This window comes from Myiozetetes cayanensis, unplaced genomic scaffold, assembly GCF_022539395.1.
Source record: "Myiozetetes cayanensis isolate MyiCay16 unplaced genomic scaffold, myiCay2020 scf7, whole genome shotgun sequence".
Classification (NCBI taxonomy): domain Eukaryota; kingdom Metazoa; phylum Chordata; class Aves; order Passeriformes; family Tyrannidae; genus Myiozetetes; species Myiozetetes cayanensis.
The window spans coordinates 696,329-714,839 of NW_026087964.1; the positions used below are offsets into that span (position 1 = coordinate 696,329).

An 18,511-nucleotide genomic window follows, 5' to 3' on the forward strand; every position below is an offset into this window, starting at 1 on the left:
ACTATCTGGTGACCTGTCTCTAATCATATTAACTCAGCTACATCTAATGAAATCTTTCTTTCATCTGCAGTGCCCAGACTCAGCCTGCAAACAGGACCTGCTGGCCTACCTGCAGCGCATTGCCCTGTACTGCCACCAGCTCAATATCTGCAGCAAAGTGAAGGCAGAAGTTCAGAACCTGGGAGGAGAACTTATTGTATCAGGGGTAAGCTGGGATTTGTATTTAGCCATTTCTGTTTCCCACGTAGCACTTGAAAGGGAGCATTTTTGATTGCAGTAATATGCAAAACAAAAAACCACTGATTCATAAGCAAGCTTTTTAAAAATGTTATCACCATTATTCCAGGCCTTACAATAACTTGTGTAGAGCAATTTGATTTTCCAATTACCCTTTGTTTATATTAACCTTGTAAAATCTTCATTCTTCCAAAAGAAAAGTAATTTTATAGCCTAGAAAGTCATTGCCAAGCTGTGAATATTATAATTATTTGGAGCTTTTGTATATTTGCTCATTATAAATCTTCTTTCCTTTGTTAGTACTGGTAATTTCCTTCCTCTGTGCAGAAGCCAGCTCTGTATGAAGTGCATATTGTTAAGATGGTGATGACTAATGGGATTCATTCACTCAGGTTCCAATGCACACTAGGTTTAGCAAAAAAATCTGGAAGGCCAGCAAAATATTTTAAATTTTGATGCATGTGCTGTTTTCAAATACTATTGGCAAGCACAATGATTATATGCTCTAATGCCCACCCAGTTATTTCAGTTATTTTCAATGAACACTGCAAACTTCTTACACACACAATCTTTTTTTTTTAGAAATAAAGACAGGAATATACAGCATCAGTAATATTATAAACAGTGAATTTTCTGTATTCTTAGAGTATTTTTTCTTTTCTTCTCCTAACATTGGCCTCTGTGCCCCTGGGAGAACACTAGAACCAAGCAGCAGCAATTGCTGCTCTTCATGGTTTCCTTTTTTTGTTCCTTCACCCTAGTATTAGCCCCATGACACCTTTGTTATCCTCTAACTCAAATACAGACCACATGGCTATAAATGTGTCATTTTTTCACTCTCCTGAGTGTGTTTTCAAAACAGTGGTGATTTGTGAGACCCAAGATGCTTCAAACAAATTGTTCTCAAAGGTGGTTTTGAAAAAGCACCCTTTCATTGTTTAAGCCCAATCAAGTACGAAGATTATTAGGACAAATTAACTTGTGCCCTTCATTCCATCCATAAGATTCCCCAGTGACATCACTGGCCTTCCTCAAACATATCAGAAGGCAGAGAAAATGTTCTCAACCACGTAACATTTTTATTTTTTTTTTGCAAAGCACTATAGAAGGTCTTAAACATTTGCCAGGCTCTCTTGGATCAAACATTCTGAAGTCATACACACAATCCTAAAGGGAGCTGCTTTAAGGTTCCTGTATCTGTCCTGCAATTGGTCTTCACTTCTTGACGTATGTACGTATGTAATTTTAATACCTTGATCTTCCCACAGCAACGAAAAGATCCTCTTCCATCCTCCTGATATTAACGGAATGATCTGTCCTTGTGTTGCTGACAGCTCTGCTGCAGAGTGATTGCTGTGATCTTTTCTTACCTACTGCCATCTGGGTCCAGCTTTTCATACCCATCGAGTCGTCATATCCATCTCTCTACAACAATTCCCCAAATCAGTGCTTCGACCAGCTTGGCTTTTGTGGTTGTGTGTGTTTCTTTTCCGAGTCTCTTTATTCAGTGTATGTGAATGCTGAATAAGCCATTGTGAATCTCGTTCCTGGCACATCCCCATCCGTTGTGAAACTATAAGTGGCCGAACCGCTTGACTTCATCATTCCCAGTCTGGCATTGTTGGCACCCGCTGCTTACCAGGCTTCATCACCATTGTGTTTCTGTTTGGTTGGGGTTTCACAGTCAGCTGCAAAGACAAAAAACCGGCTTCAAACGCAGAAATTATTTGGTTCTGTCCCCGAGACTCAGTAGTCCTGAGGTGTGGAAAATGTGAAGATTGCCCAGCTCGCTTCTTCTGCTGGTGCCCTGAACAGGAGGTGACGTGGGGTTGAACCCCTGTGCATCCCTTTGTGAGAACATTATCTTGTTATCTGGTGTAACACAGTGCAGAGCTTCCCTGACAGTGTTTTCTGAGCTGTTTATCTTCGAGGTGCTGGGTACTGTATGCTCCCTTGCTATCCAGAGATCTGGTATCCAAGTGCACATCTACATCTGCTTGTCTACTTGCTGCTTCTGCTTCCATCTTCTTCTTCATTTTCTCTTGGATAGCCAATTACAAATAAGCAGTATTTTATTTGTATCAAAATGAAATACCATTATTTGGCAACTTGCATACAGTACAATATTAGAAATACTATAGAAATCCAGAATTCCAGCTTCCCAACCTGTGACTATGGAATTAACTTTATGTTTGTGCTATATTTAAGTTTTTTGATGTAAATATCAAGAACCAGGATGATTATTACAACATTGTAAGTTACTACTGTGTTTTCAGAGAACCACAATATCATTCAGATCAATCCAAAAGATGACTTATGATTCAGAATTCTCATAGGGAGTAGAATCTCTGCTTGAATTCTTTCATTATTAAGAATATTAATCAATATTTATAAATTAAATGAATGTATGCATATGTATGTTTGAATCTGTGTGTGGGTGTATGCATATTTATATAAAAAGGAAAGAGACATAAAACCAATTAAAGCTAAAAAAGACAGATGAAAGCCACCCCACAGTTCTTATAGTTTTGTTAGAGAAAAATATGTTGCAACAACTTCAAAAATATTGTCTAAATAACACATAATGTGCTGTATATATTTTGATGAAACCTCTATTTTTTTTCCCCCTACAAGATTCAGTAGTTTATCTCTGAAAATAAGCCTAAAGCTGATCTTGTTTGCTTTTTCTTCTGTAGATTGATATGGTACTAGCATAGCATATGAAGGGGTCCTTTTTGGCATCAGTGACTTTGCTGCAAGTAGGAAAACAGATCAAAAAGTAAGGAAATGTCACAGTCCTGAAGTGTAAACTATTTCAGTAAAGAACCCACTGTTTTTTCCCTTTCCTTTCTCCCATTCCTTTTTCCCCCCAAGCTCTTTTTTCTCCTTTGACCTTTCCCATCAAACTCCCTCCATGCAGATAGCAAAACTATTTTTAGCAGATAAGTAAGACCTGGCAATTGGGAGTTAGCTCATGATATCAGTGGAGCAAGGCCAGCTTGTCTGTTGATTTGATCCCTTATGTTGCAAGGTGAGACTCTTAATTTCTGATTCCAGTTGACTTTTGGAAAGTAAAATACGGGAAAACTATGTTCTAACCTGTCCTTCAGTGAGGAGCCTTGTAAACCTGAAGAAGATTGCAGGGAAGAAAGTAAGCAAAAATGGGGAGGAGGTTAGATAATAGCAAAAGCAGATTAATATAAAAAATTGCAAAAGACTTTACAAATATTTCTGATCTGTGCAGATGATATCCTTGCTCCTAATAAAAGTCTCCCTGACCTTGGTCCATAAACAGATATATTCTGTAGATTTAAATCTGAATATTCAATTTCTAGTTCCCCTCTAAGAATAAACAACATCCTTTAATGAAATTACAGAGTAAAAGCATTTCAAAATAATTTGCTTTGTCTCTTGCCTTAGTTTATTTAAAGTAATGCATATTTGCTTTATAATCAGTTGCACTGTTGTATTGGAATGAATCCTCTGAGGTGCTGAGCATACACTACTCTCAGTAAATCCCATTTACATATACTTAGCTCTTGTTGATAGCCTCGCCTATTTGTTGGAGATACTTTTGTTCAATAGAGTTGCTTTTAGTGATGATGTTTCTTATTTAGATACAAATTCAGACTTCTGGCTGTAGGGCTACTTTATTTTTCCAGTGTTCCTCTCTGCCTCTTGTTAACAAGAGCATTACAATAAAACAAATATATGTATTCATTTCTTACTCTAGAATAAATATCCACTTGTTCTGTTTACTGCTGCTCAGAAGCTGATCAGCTCCTTTACCTACTACCAATTTAGGCTATGAGCTTGCATTTTTTTAAATTCTTGTTTATTTTAGTAGATTTGCCACAGATTTTCCTGTAGGATCAGATTGAGCAGAATCTAAGAAAATCCCTTATCCAAGGCAGCCCCTTATCGTGTTCAGGTTTGATTTAGAGCTCTACAGATCTAATCAGCTGTATTATCAGAAAATTTGCCCAGAGAGTCTGAAACTTCTGAGCCAGACAGATATCCAGGGTTGTACCATGTGCCTTTGAACACTGCCCAAAAATGTTGAATCAGTAGCCAAAGCACTCTCCAAAAATATATACTTTAGCTGGGTCCAGTTCCCAGTTGTTTTACAAATCCCATTTATCTTAACATAATAGGTTCAACTGCAATACCCAGAGAAGGATTTTTATAATCTGTTGAAGATACAAGACAGTTTAATTAGATTGGGAATTTATTGAGGAGCTCCTGCTTGGGGAATTGAAGTGAGGGCTTTGGTGGGAAAAGGAAGGTAAAAAGGCTGAAGCCACCCCATTAATTTTGGGTTAAAATTGCCTTAACACACCTGACTGGGAGGGTGGATACATAAAAATATTAACAGATACAGGACATGGGGCAAAATAAATGTATGTTTATTCTTGGTCAGTGATAAGAGGAAGGTAACCAGAAAGAGCTGCTCCTCACCAAAAATGAATGAACCTCATTATTAACCACAGAGTAACTGGAAGCATCCAGCAGTTATTTCAGGTGAGCTGACAGTGTCCCTGTCAAGTCTGCCTATGGATCTTACATGGAATACAACAAGATAAAGGTCCTACTTTTCTTTCATTTAAGGCTGAATCACTGTAAACTACCTCGTGCTGTAAAAGCAGGTTGGTATGAATGTGGGCAGTGAAGTATCAAGTTGCTACTTTTTAATTCTAGAGACTTAAAGAAAAATCAGGTAATTTGAGGTTCAACTGTTATTAAAAGGAGTAAGGGTGCCTTTCATTGAATTTGGATAAAGTGCATGTTCCTAAACATTTACTTAAGAGTCACTGATGGGTTATTTCATTTTCCTGAAGAAGAAAGCCTTTCTGGAGTGTTTTCCTTTGCTTTAAAGCTGGCAGTCAAAGAGAACCTTTGCATGTAAAATGCTTAAGAATATGGACAAAGTGTTGTTTTGGAGCTTGGCAAATAGAGTGATTTAATTCCTCCTGAATCAGGCAAGAATTTAGCATGATATAAAAGAAACTTTCCTGAAGGGAGAGTTGGCAAATTGACAAAACTGTTGGGGTCCTTTTTCTTCAAGATTCTCAGGAGTAAAAGAAGGTTATTGCTGTTACTTAGCTGGCAAGAAAATAAGTTCTACTATTAATTTATAATAGAAATGGCCCACATATCCTGGTCTCTAAACTGTAGGGACATGGATTTGACAGATGGACCAATGGGTGGATAAGGAATGGGCTGGATGGTCTCACTGAAAGAGTTGTGGTCAATGCCTCAGTGTGCAGGTGGAGAACAGTGATGAGTGGTGTCCCTCAGGGGTCAATATTGGGTCAATTAATATGAACCATGGGATCAAGTGCACCCTCAGCAGGTTTCAAGAGGGACCTTGATCTACTCTGTGTGTTCCAGGAGGTCACATCACCTGCTTTGGAAGAAATTAAAGTGAAAACCACAGGGAGATGTTTCAGCTGGGCAGTTTGGGATGGAGATATATTTAAGTAACCTCTGTTACATGTTAACCTCATATTGATACTCAAGAAGGTGAAATAAAACCATAGTAAATGTACTTTGTTCCCAAACACATGGCTGTATGAAGCACGTGGTACTGACACAGGTTTTGATAAACCCTTATCTGGAACAAATTTGTTTGGGCTTTTCTATTTGTGATGAATACAGGAGTCTCCAGCTCCTGCTGGCACAGAATGTCCCTCAATACACTGTCCAAGAAAGGGACTACCTGATGACATGGTAACATAAAAAATTTATCATCCTGACACTGAGTCAATTTACTACTCCTAGAGGATAAAGGCACCAGTGAATTATGCAGGTTAATCAAAATGAGTGCTGATAAAATCCCTCATGGCCATATATTCATTATATATGACATATTTTATTGAAGCACTGTCTTAGGGCTTTCTGAAAGTTAAAACAGTGAAGAATTCCTAATTATCCTATGAAACATCTCAAAGATGAACAGGAAAAAAACCCACCAGACATAAATAGATGTATCTGTAGTGGCTCTAAAGCCATTTGCAATACCTCTCCCAAATATTTGACAATAATAAATTCATTATATGTAGCTTATCTATTGCTCCCCAGTAAAGGCAGTGTGGACCAGGAGCCCAGAGAGTTTATGCAGTTGGCATCATTGGAGGGATTCAAGCCCCAAGCAGACAGTGCTGAGCAGATCTGGTGTGGGTAATCAACTCTCTTTAAGTCAAAAGCTGTACAGGAATTTGTAGAAGCCTTTGGAAAGGTTAATTTCTTTTTATTAGTGTATGGCTGTTTCCTCAAAGCAGCTGAGTGAAGGTGGATTGGTGGCAGGCAGAGTTTGCTCCATGTAAGGAAAAGTAGAGGAATGGAACTTAAGACAGAACTGAAAAATTCAACAAGAAAATATTTTTTGTGCAGTAATCTCAGTTCTTCTGGAGCTCCAGTTTCTTGATATAAGGCTATTTTTAGGTCTAAGAAAATATCTCATTGTAAATAAATGCTTATGTAAACACACATACACATGAATACGAAACAATATATCCTGCATAAATGGAGAGATGTTATCCATAATTTAATTTGCAAAGCAAAATCACACTGCACTTGTCTTCATTAGAATATATTCATGGAGACGAGAAGCACCATCTATATGTCTGCATTCAGTAAGTTCAAATTTAGACAGGTCAGATTTTCTCCTTATTAAGAAGCATTTTGGCTGGAGGGAACTTGCTCTTGTGCTTTATCAGGTGACAAATATTCATGAATTTCTGAAGATTACATTTATTGAAATTTCTCATTAGAAGAGTTTTCTGCAAAGGAAAGCATTTCTGATACCAAATAATCCATTTAATTCCATAAGAACAGAGCAAAGTGTTACAGATTCAAGACTAAAGCTTGAAACAAACATGATCATAGACAAAGATTAGAGAATTGAAGGAAATACTATTGTGTGTGCTTCATTACATACTGCATTTGCTTTAAAAATAGAAACCACTCAAAAATTCAAAGCTCCTCTGCTACACTAGTTATGGCTTCAGTTTAGCTTGTTTTCCTCTTCCAGACCATGTTGAATGAGTTGGGAAGAAAATGGGAATATTATGGCTTTCTGATACACAAATTGCACCAGCCCTGCTATAATTAGCAAACACCATTCTAACACAGCCTAAGATATGGTCCTAAAAGATTATTCCTGTAAAAATTACTATAAAGAAAGGGAGCAATGTAGCCCTTTTTCACATTCCCTTCTTTTCTTGTATTACTGCCTTTAAAAGAGATGGTTTGGGACCAACTGTCATCATTTTGTATTAAATAAGAATTCCTTTATTCAGGGGAATTCTCAATTGGCCTCCCTAATGCAAAGCAGAGATTTGCTAATAGGTACATCCTGAGGCTTTAAATAAAAGTTAGGAGTTTTTTTTTTCTTTTTCATGGAATTATGGAGAACTGAATTTGCATAATGACAGATTTAGCACACAATAGGAGATTTTGGATTTTGTTTCTTAAACAGAAGTACATCTTGTAGCTCTTGCAATTTTTTTAATTCCCTGAGTTGGATAGTGGTGAGACTAAATCTCACTTCTAGAAGTACTGTCAGGTGGTGCTTTTGCAGATATTAAAAAAAATACCAACTTCAGTTCAGACTCATCAGTTCCTTTGACTTTAATTATTGTTCTTGACAACCTGAGTTGCAGATGAGTAACACACACACAGAAACACTCACAGACAAGAAGACATACCCTGAAGGGAAAACATCAACAGGTTTTCTCAGCCTGAGCAAAATCAACTGCAAACACTGAACAACTTACAACAAAGTATTTAATAAAACTCACAACAGGGATGTGTTTCCATTAAATGCAGGAGATCATAATAGCCTTTGGGAAGAGAACAAACTGAGGGAGGAAGGTTAAAAGTTACCTTTTATCTTTAACCTATGAAATATTTTCTTCCACACTTGGGACATATTATTATTACAGTTGTTATTTATGTACCTCATAGAAAGAAGAATATTTCTGTTACCACATCATTAATCTTACATAACTGATAAGCAGCTGCATCAACAAAAAGTAAAATGTCAAAGTAAAAACCTAACCAGTATCAGAAAAATCAGTCCTAACTTCTTACTGTTAGATATTCTCAAATGCTCTCTTTTAACATCAAGTCTTTCAGATTCTGACTAATACATCATCAAAATGCCTTGTAAACTAAGTTACCAGATAGGTAATAGTATCTCTAGAAACTGAGATGAAGTCTGCAAGTAATGTGTCCTAAATCTCATCAAAGGCCAAATCAGAACTCTGTAAAACTGGATTAGAGCACCAATATCTGAGCCAAAAGACTCCAGAAGCGTTTTCATCCCTTTTTATACCTGCAGCTAAATTCAGCATTTCCACTGTCAAAAACTTAGAGAAGTTGCAGCTTTACTCGGTGTCAGGTAGGATGTTACATATTTCACCATTCCCTAACTATGACACATAATGTACAAAAAGGATTTTTCCACTTATCCATCAGGCTGATCCACTACAGAAACTGGACACCTTTGGGTCAGAGGTGTGTCCGTGAGAAACTCTCAGACTTTAATGATCCATGTCACCTCAGCATTTTCACATGGCCTGTTTTCAAGTTCTTGTTTCAATTTCTTAAAATATATCCCTTTTTCCCTTCTGGGTCTCTGTAACACTCCTGCACTGTTGGTGCTCCTCAGCTTTTCACAATCTTGCTGGTACTCAGACTTTATAGGCAGGAGCCACTGGTGGTGCCTGCCCTTTCCCATCACTTGTTCATCTCTTTAAGCAAGAAAGAAAGCACACAGGGATTTTTTTCCAACACATCTTTGAGGTCAGACTGAACATGGACCCTTTTTTCAAGTTGGTTTCTAGTGCCAGGGTGCAAATTATTAAATCAATTACTCAACCTGCATTCACAGTGTTCTTATGCTGTTAGGCTTAACTTACATCCCTTAATAAAACATTTGATATTAAAGTCTTCGTTTACTGTCTCTTTGCATTTCCATGCATTCATTTAATTAACCTTAGTTGTATTCTTTGGAACATTTGGAAGATTCCTGTCCTTCCTTCCTTGAATGTATGAACATTTTTAAAATGTTTTCATGAGATATATTCTTTCTATGCTTTAACTCAGTAATGTGTTTTAGTAGGTAATGTGTTCTAGTGTATGTTCACAACTCAGTCTTAACTTTGCTCTTCAGTCTTAACTTTGCTCTTCCCTTAATTTTCTCTTTATAAACCACAGATGTCATACTAAGAAGGTCAAAGCAAGATTTCAGATCTGGGGTGTTATCTGCTATCTAATCCATTGAACTGTTTATATCACATTATCATGATGGAATCATCCATATTTCTCCATATTCCTTGTCTTGTATTGTTACTGGAGAATATCCTTGTCCACACTCAGTCTCCTGGGATTTAATTGTACTGTTTCCATATGTTCCTATTCCAATAAAAGGCAATTTAACTCTTACTCACTCTTAAATGTCTCTGTAGGAGACCTTAGAACTGCTATTACAGGTGTAATATTTCTCATATTTAAGAATATATCCTCTGAACATCCTTCTCTTTATCAGAATCAGCAACGTTGCTGAGCCTTTGTAAGGTCTGGTGCTCAAAGGAATTCAAATACGTTCCTACTTTATTTGGCAAAAACAACTGTGGTGCAGTAGTCAAGGCACAGATTACCTAAGTTATGGATTAACTGAATTCTACTTGGTACTTTTTACCATAAAAGCCTTTAAAAATTCCCATTTTTCTTTTGTTTTAGCAGGTCATTAGACATGAATATGAATAAGGACTCGAGGCAATACAGGGTGCCAGAGGTGGTTTTCCTCCTCTCTATCTTCAGATATGCAAATAGCTTGTAGTCAAGAAGATGCAAAGAGAAATGAGACAGATGTGTGTTTAATTCAATTGTGAACAGCACTATCATCACTTAGCATTACTCAGCTGCAGCCTAGTTTTGCATTGTGTTCCTGGAGTTCCATATCATCTCTAAGTCACAGTAGCTCTTCATTTTGCCAACTGGGCACCCATTTGTTGATTTTTTTGAAATCCACAAATGTACTGGTTTAAAGTAGCATCTGCAGATACTGCAGGATTAACATTATGATAAAAGTTTTGAAGGGTAAGAAGAAAAACACTTGACTTCTGTTGTTAGGTGAAGGGATTGGTTCTAGGCATGAGTCACACACTTTCTTTTTTCAACAGAAGCAAAGGAGAGAAAAACAAAGATCACACAGAGCAGGGAATACACATTAATTGTTATTAAGACAGAAAAACTAATCATGATTAGATTAGAATTCACATGATCCTTGTAGCATCAAAAAGCCTAAGGGAAAACATCAATATTAGCTCAGTGTGCCTATAATCCATAGTCCTAAAAGAGATTTAAGGAGCATTCATTTTTCCTCTTCCAAAAGGCAGGATCTTATGTTAGCCCTTTTTACTGGCCCTGAATAGTACCCCCATTCTCTAAGTAGTTTTATTAAATGGAGTTAAGTTTAGCAGCATATACTAATTTTTTTTCTACTTTTAGGATACAGCTAGGTTATCAAGAAAATCCCAGTGAATAATTTAAGCAATTATGTTTACTCTTGAACCTGCTTTTCCAGAATTTGGATGATAAAAATTCCATTTACAATAAATTAGAATGAATATCCCATTTTAAGCCCTCCCATTTCAGTTCTTGGGATATTGGTTAAAAAAAAAAAAAAAAAAAAAAGTGCCCCAGCCTGGAAGGTTGTCACTGTCTAAAAATGCACATATTTAAAAACATCATCTCTGTGCAATTTTGTTGATATTTTCTGGAACTTTGAAAGTGTGCTCTGTAAATAAATGTATGCCCAGAATTTTTATACTTCCCTCACTTGTTCTTTCAGCACAGTTTGTCAGTTCTCATTTTCAATGCAAGAAAACCATAATTCTTTGCTGACCTCCTTCATAAAGTGGCGTATAGAGGGTAAATAGAAGGCCAGCCCTCTGGTTTTCTCTACTCAAGGGTCATTCCAGAGGTGTGGATTGGATGTTTGTTCAGCATGGGGGACACAAGCGTAATTCCAGCTGTAGTCACTGGAATTTTACCTGCTTGCAGTGGTGTGTATGTTTTTGTGCAGTCTGGCTGTACAAAACCACACATAAAGCAGTGTCATTTGGCAGCCTATGCACCAAATTTGTGCACGATTTGATGTCAATCAGCGTTTAATGGGGACAGAGCTTTCTGTCCTCTGGTTTTCATCCAGAGGTGCCAAAAATGACCCCCTTTGCCAATCAGCCTGTGCTATGGGAACAAGTGAGAGGAACCAGCAGCCAGCGGGGTCACTCATCGTGGAGCAGTCCCTGTCTCCTTGGCCAAGCAGAGCTCCTTCAGCACACGCTTCCCTCTCTCTCACCTCTACGCTACGGCACAATTTTTCTCTTGCTCTCTCTCTCACTATCTCTTTTCTGTATCTCTCGGAAATCAGACTGGAGTTCAGAGCACTTTCACTACCTTTTATGAGGTAGAGTGTGATGTCATAGATGGGGGCAGGGCTAGTCAACTTTCCACCCACCCACCCACCTGTGCTGAGGGAGCTACGCTTGAGACTGGAAGCGGTGACTCCTCAACGGTGAGTAACCTCCTGTCTCATCTCTGTCTTTATAGATCTGGGGGTGGAGGGAAGAGACGTGGCAACGGGGGATTTTTTTGATAGCTTCTTCTTTTTTTTTTTTTTTAAATAGGACTCACAGAATTATTTGCATGTGTTGTCTTAGTCACCTGAGAAAAAGCATTCCCTTCCTGTCCTGAAGTCCCAGAGTTTACATCATCTGCAAAGCAGTGATCACGTTTCTCTGCAGAGACAGTCCATTTACTGATGGTTAAACTGATCCTTCAGTGTTTAACTTGCCTTGCTAAAAGGCAGGCCCTGGTCCCCTTGAACTCAATTGCTAAACTTCCATTAATTTAATTACAGTATTTAATTACAGTGCTGGGCCATACTTTTTCTAAAGTTCTTTATGATGAAGGATAGATGATGTTATTTATATATTTAACATTACTAACTGTGGATAATGGCTGTTTATATGGGACAGGCTTTTCTTTTTCCTATATTTTCTATTACTGTTTTTATTTTCTTTGCCCAGAATATTTAATGAAGCTGTGTATTGATAATAAGCCAATTATTTTATAGATGAAATAAAATTCAAAGGTAAATTGCTATAGACTTAAAATTAAGAGGGAAACACCAGGAGATGTAACTGAGATTTAACTTTTGAAATTATAAATCAAAGCATTTGATTATTTTTTTTTCTGTGATAAGAACTTGAAATGGGCAGGGATACTGCTAACTGAATTTCTTGGTGTTTTTCTTTTGTCACTACCTAAACATTACTATTTTCCTTTAAAGCATTGTCTTGTTACCAATGTCCCTTGGCCCCAAGTATTGCTGCTTCACTGTTTTAATATCCCTCAGCACTTTAAAAAAGACAAGATGGACTACGAAGATCTTCCTTTCTTGTTCTGCCTCTTGGGTATCTATTAAAGCTGTCAAGATGTCAGAGCTCTCATACTAAAGGGCAGAAGAAGGATCATATGAAGATTTTGGCCCCCAGGGATTCTGCAAATCTTGCTGTTCTTGTTCATTTAAAGCTCTTTACCAGCTTTGTGTGGGGTCCTGTCATATCTCAGTGAGAGGCACTGAAAGGCAGCAGCACATTTTCCATAAATCAAAGACGAGGAGAGTGCAATCACAGCCTTTTCTGCAGAGGAGGTCCGTAGTTTGATTGATGAAGTACTTCTATTTCCAGGTGACTTGGTGGCTTTGAGCAATTGGTTAAGGATGCAGACCATTCCATCTTCTGGTCAGTGGCACGTACTGGGGATTGGTCTGTGGTGATGGATAGATATTCCTCCCTGATGACTCAGGGATGCTCTTTGTATCAATGCACAGGAGAGCTGAATGAAATTCTGGGAGGATGAGAGTCTTGTTTACAAAGCCAGCTACCCAAACTTTTCACTAATGATTGTTTCCCTTCCTGTCAGAGAGAAAAATAAGGACAAAGAATATAAAAATGTCTCCCTGACAGGTGGTAACTCTTCTGGCTGTGAATAATGTGCACAAGGAGTTTTACTACTGTTTGTTCCTGTAGCGAACCAAACGTGAAATCTCCAAATCTTCCTCTGCGAAGCCACAAACTTGTTAAGCAAATTTACCTTCCCAGCCAACTTTAATCTTTTCAGTAGGAAAGAAAAAGCAGGTTAGTCAGTCTCTAATGTTTCACTGGGAAAACTTTATGGGAACTGCTGCTTTTAAAGATGAAGTTTGTTCTTTTCAGAAGCAAACGCTTGGAGGTAAAATTTAATTTAGAGCCCAAGCACATCCTTTGCTGATGAGTTTTGTCAAATTGTCTTAGCACATTTGTAATTACTCTTGCATAATGCAGGAGACTTTAATTTTTGCACGGAATTGATAAAAGATAAGGACCGACTGTACACTGCCTCTAATCTCACTTCAATAATACAAAACCATTTTAGTGGCTTGGAGAGGGAAACTCTCTTTAAAAGTGGTATGAGGATTGGGAAGAGGAAATCAGAATTGATGTCATTCAGTAATTATGGTGAACGAGACATAGTGATCAACACTGAGGGGATATTGTGGAACAGAGATGTCAGTGGATTACTTTAAATCCAGATAAATTGGCACTCTAAATTTATCTTTTAAAATGAGCAAATTAGAGTTGTGTAGCAGGGAGTTTGTAGAGGGAATGATATTCAGAATTACATAAACTGTTGCAATAATTAACCTGGAATCTGTCTGTGCCAATTCTAATAACAAACTTTTGACCATGCAACCCCAGGATGTGAGTTTGCCTGAGTAACTTAACACTGGGAGAATAAATAGCCTAATTTTACATCTACTGAGGTAATTCCCCTGTTTAATTATTTTACTGGCAGCTATGATTAAAAAAATATTAAAATGTCTGAAGTGCACAGATTCCTACCTTTTACAGCTTATGCTTAAATATGTATTCAGTCAATTATGATGTTTTTTAAATATTATTTACTTGTACATAAATTAAATTAAAATACTATAAGCCCTATATTTCAGCTGATTTTATTTAGTGTTTAATATGAGAACTTTTAGAGCAAATATCTGAGCAACTTTTTCCAATATATGCTAATTTAAATGAATTAAAACTTCGTAAGTAAGTTGTTAGCAAAATGAAAGTTACTTTCTGATATGGTATTCTTAAAGAAAAATCGGGTTTTTGTATTTGCAAGCACGCTGTGTATAACTGTCTTGAAACAAAACCAGTAATTAGCATATTTATGCCTATATATTTAAGGAAGTCAAAGCTTAAATTACAGTTTTGTTCCTTGGTCGTACTGGCAAAGGGGGAGCAATAGTTTAATGATGTAAGATCATCAACATTTTTTCAGTATGATTAAGGTGTCTGTGTAAGATTCCAAAATTTTCTTTATTTCCCAGGCTGATTTCTCTTACAAGTTGAATTAAAACTTTGTGGGTTGGATCTTACCTTCTTTTTCTATATGAGAAGTGAGGGAGAGCTGTGAAATGCTCCATCTGTTCCTAAACCATGTCAGCTGGCAGAGAGATTCTTATCACCCTGCCCTCTCTTACTGCAGTTTTAGGCTGGTTTAACACCATTGACTCAAAATGAATTGCTGTGGATTTCATCTTGTTTCAGCAAATTTCATCTTGTTTCAGCGAAAGAAGCCACAGTGATAGTGCCCAGCGTTCTAGAGGACTCTTTGTGTTGATTTAAATTGCAATCCTTTTAAACTTTGCCCTCGGCTCATTTGAATTGTCAACAAAAATGCTCACTAGCACTTGAACTGTGCACAGTGGATGGAGGAAACCAGGGCTGCCTTCACACCCTGGGCTTTCTGATCCTGGTACAGTTGCACCTCAGAGACATTAAATGTGATTCTGTTTGGTCATAATCCTTTGGGTTTTTATCAGTCCCACCTCAGGGTTTCAAAGCAAACACACGGTGTACCCTCGTAGAACTGAAAACAGAAGGAAATATTGTCATTATTTCCTTTCTGCAAACAATACTGAGCTCAAGGCAGGAAAGATTATAGAATAATGATGAGTTTCAATCACTACATCCTCCCTGAAGACACTTAATTTTCAATACCAGCATTTCTCTGTCTTCTACTCTATATTCCAGTTTTTACTCTGGATGGCCAAGTAATAGTAAAAATTAAAACAAAACCAAGCAAACAGCCCCAAACAAACAAACAAACAAAAGCCAAACAAACAAAAGCCAACCAACCAACCAAAAAACCCACAGATAAACCAGGAGAAAGACTTCACCCTAGTTAATTATGGTTTGAAAAAGATGGAAAAGAAATCTTGCAGTAACAGTGGGAGGCTACCACACTCAAGCTGTGCAAAAGATGAGAGTAGATCTGTGGTGTAATGAAAACTAATTATTTTATTATTCAGAAAGTTTTTAATTGAATTATGAAGAGGTTTTTACTATCATCTCCATTGCTGTGGGAGAGTGATTCATCTAGTGAAGTGGAAACATCTGCCTCTGAGAAGTTCACTCCAGATTTCCTTCGTGTGGAACTCAAGGGCCATTTCTAAGGAGCAGATATTGTTGTTTCAGGTAGACACTGACGACTGGTTAGGATAATAATATCTGTTAAAAATGCAGAGTCATGGGCAGGTGAATTAAACCATGTGTTCAGGCAAGAAGAGTCAGAGAGTTTAGCTCTGGGGTTCTTTTGAGGGCATATATTGATAGATAAGTGGTGTCAGCTTTCTTGTGAACCACTAGAGAAAGGAAACCAATTTTTTTCTGGGCAGAAATATTTAAATTGTTTTCTAAGGAGCATTTATCTAAATAAAGCAGCTGTCTTGGGGCTCCAATCTTATTTGTTTCTTTATGCTGGAGAGATTGATATGTTTTGTACTACGTGTTTTTCCCCCATTTGACCTTTTGAGGACCAAAAGAGAAAATTAGGGCAGACAACCTAAAAAAATATTCATTAGATTTGTTTGAATTCTTGGATTACTGGATCAAATCCAAGGATAGTTTTTTTGCACATGTTGAGTGTTTCTTCCCAGATTCACTGTACCGTCTTTAGGATTCTAATGCAAGGTAGGATCTATAAAAATCATTTCAAGGGTGAGGTGCTCTGGTCCATCTCCATAGAAAATGAACCTGTGAAAAACCTCAAGTGCTCCACTGTTCCTGATCTTCTTCTCCAAGCACAAAAGGAGTCTGGAATCTTTTGGTTCCAGCACCTGGAATTAGGTAGGATGAGTTCAGGGTTAAGACTTGGTTTACAGAAATGGAGACTCTGAAAACCTTGCCCAGGTCACTGAACACATGGAATCAATGGCTTTTATGGACAGCCCTATTTTTCCTGCCTTTGTTCCTAGAGAAACTGTTCAGTTGGAGACATCTGAAAAAATTCTTCTGGGGGTATAAGTGACACCAGCCATGAGCAGTTCTTGGATCGTGGCTGATATTTAATGACATTCAGTTTGAATTTTTGCAATGACAACTAAGTGCAGTCAAGTCTATAGATAATCATGACTTATCTACAATAATTAAGTAAGAACTTTATATGAAAAGAGCCCCTGAAAATTCTTTTTCATTTCAGCATTCTTTTAAATAACAGCCAAGTTTATACCTTCATCTCCTTTACATAAATTCTGGATTAGAGGGAAGATTTGGAGATGGGGTTGAATTAATTTGGTTTTGTCTAGGAAAGATTGTCCTGAGGTGAAAAGCACAGAAATCAAATTTGAATCACTGAGGCTACGATTACTTCTGTGTTTGTTGCTCAAGGAGAACGCCACCTAAAGTACTGAATTGCAAAAGAATTCCAAAAGAGTCCAGGTAAATTAGGAATCCCTAGCACAAGTATTTTCTGAAGAGAGTATTACAGGATTTAACCAACTTGAATGAGCAATTAAAAAATTGTCAATAATTGGTGGTATTTTTTTCCTTCCTTTCTACAGTTACTCAGATTTTTTCCTTTTGGATAAGACACGTGCTCCTGTAGTGAAAATGAGATCCCAAACATCATCTACACAGTCCTCTTAGATAACTTGGCTTGTATTTGGAAGGGAAGGCTAAGGGGAGATGTTGTTTACATCTATCAAAGAGGAGGATCTCAAAGAACCAGATCCAGACTTGTCAGAGGTGCAGAGTCATAGGGACAGGAAAAGGGACAACAAACAAGTTTTAACATGGGAAATACCAATTAGATACAAGATAAAAGTGTTTTAACTGGAGGGCAGTGAAAATCAAGTTCAGGGTGGAGGTCTGTAGTCCAGAGATGTGGGAGAAACATGTCCTTGGGCATGCTCTGAATTTGAACAAAATCTGGAACAACCTCATCTAATTCAAGTTTTGAACAGGGCATTGAACTAGATGAGCTCAAAAGGTTCTTTGCATCCTAAATGAATATTTGCATTATAAAACATGAGTAATAAAAATGAGCCTTTGGAATTCAGAGCAAGATTTTACTCATTTCAAGTTTTTCTCAATTTGCTGTCATCTTTGATTATTCTTTCCTTGAGAGCTGCAACAGCCTTTACAAATGTTTCTGTTTTGTTCTGGTTTCATTTGCTTGCAGTAATTCCATTAAATCTTACGTGTTTTGATGGGGTTTAGTGGCATTTAATGTTAGATAAAGTTAAAATGTAATGAACAAATGCATTTACAGATTGTATGTTCAGTAATTGACCAGGGAAAAAATTCCTTCTAGTAAGGATGAATGTTATTTAACCATTAATTGAGTTGGTCAAACAAGTAGAACAGTTTGTTGTGAATAATTTATTTGGTATAAAATGATAGAATTTCCATTACAAATTATTTGCTGTATATGATTAAGCTAACTCTGGCAGTGCTGGGACTTTTATGAAAAAGCTGAAATAGGGCTCTCCCTTGAAGACTGTTGTGGAGGTTAGATTTTGTTTTTTTATTTAATTGCATACTGTTTTAAAGTCCTGGAAAGTCTACAGGGAGTCAAACAGAGAAAGAAATGTTTTTACTGATTGAATTGAGCAATTCTGGAAGGACCCTCAACTGAAAGGAAGTGAAAGCCTTTTAGCACCTCACAAGCTATCAGTATCTTGAACAATCAAACCCTTTATCTGCTTCTACAAGACATAAAATATATATGAACAACAGTGGGCAAACATTAGGAAGCAAGGAACAGTTGTCCTGGGACTGTCTTCCTTTCTACAGGAGGATTTTGTTTTATTCACTCTGATCTGTTTGATGCATTGTTTCCAAGCCCTTTCCTGAGCCAGCTCTGCCTGTAGAGC

General features: G+C 37.3%; 1 protein-coding gene across 5 annotated transcripts in view; it reads left to right on the plus strand.

Moving 5' to 3' along the window:
- CTNNA2 (catenin alpha 2) overlaps positions 1-18,511 on the plus strand; it is a 485,320-nt gene that overhangs the window by 456,912 nt on the left and 9,897 nt on the right. For 4 of the 5 annotated variants that reach the window (XM_050338724.1, XM_050338725.1, XM_050338723.1 and 1 more), the window contains one exon: positions 71-205. In XM_050338724.1, the coding sequence (XP_050194681.1) occupies positions 71-205 (135 nt within the window). Of the gene's footprint in view, positions 1-70; positions 206-11,680; positions 11,825-18,511 lie in introns of all 5 variants that reach the window. The other variant, XM_050338727.1, reaches the window with a different exon arrangement.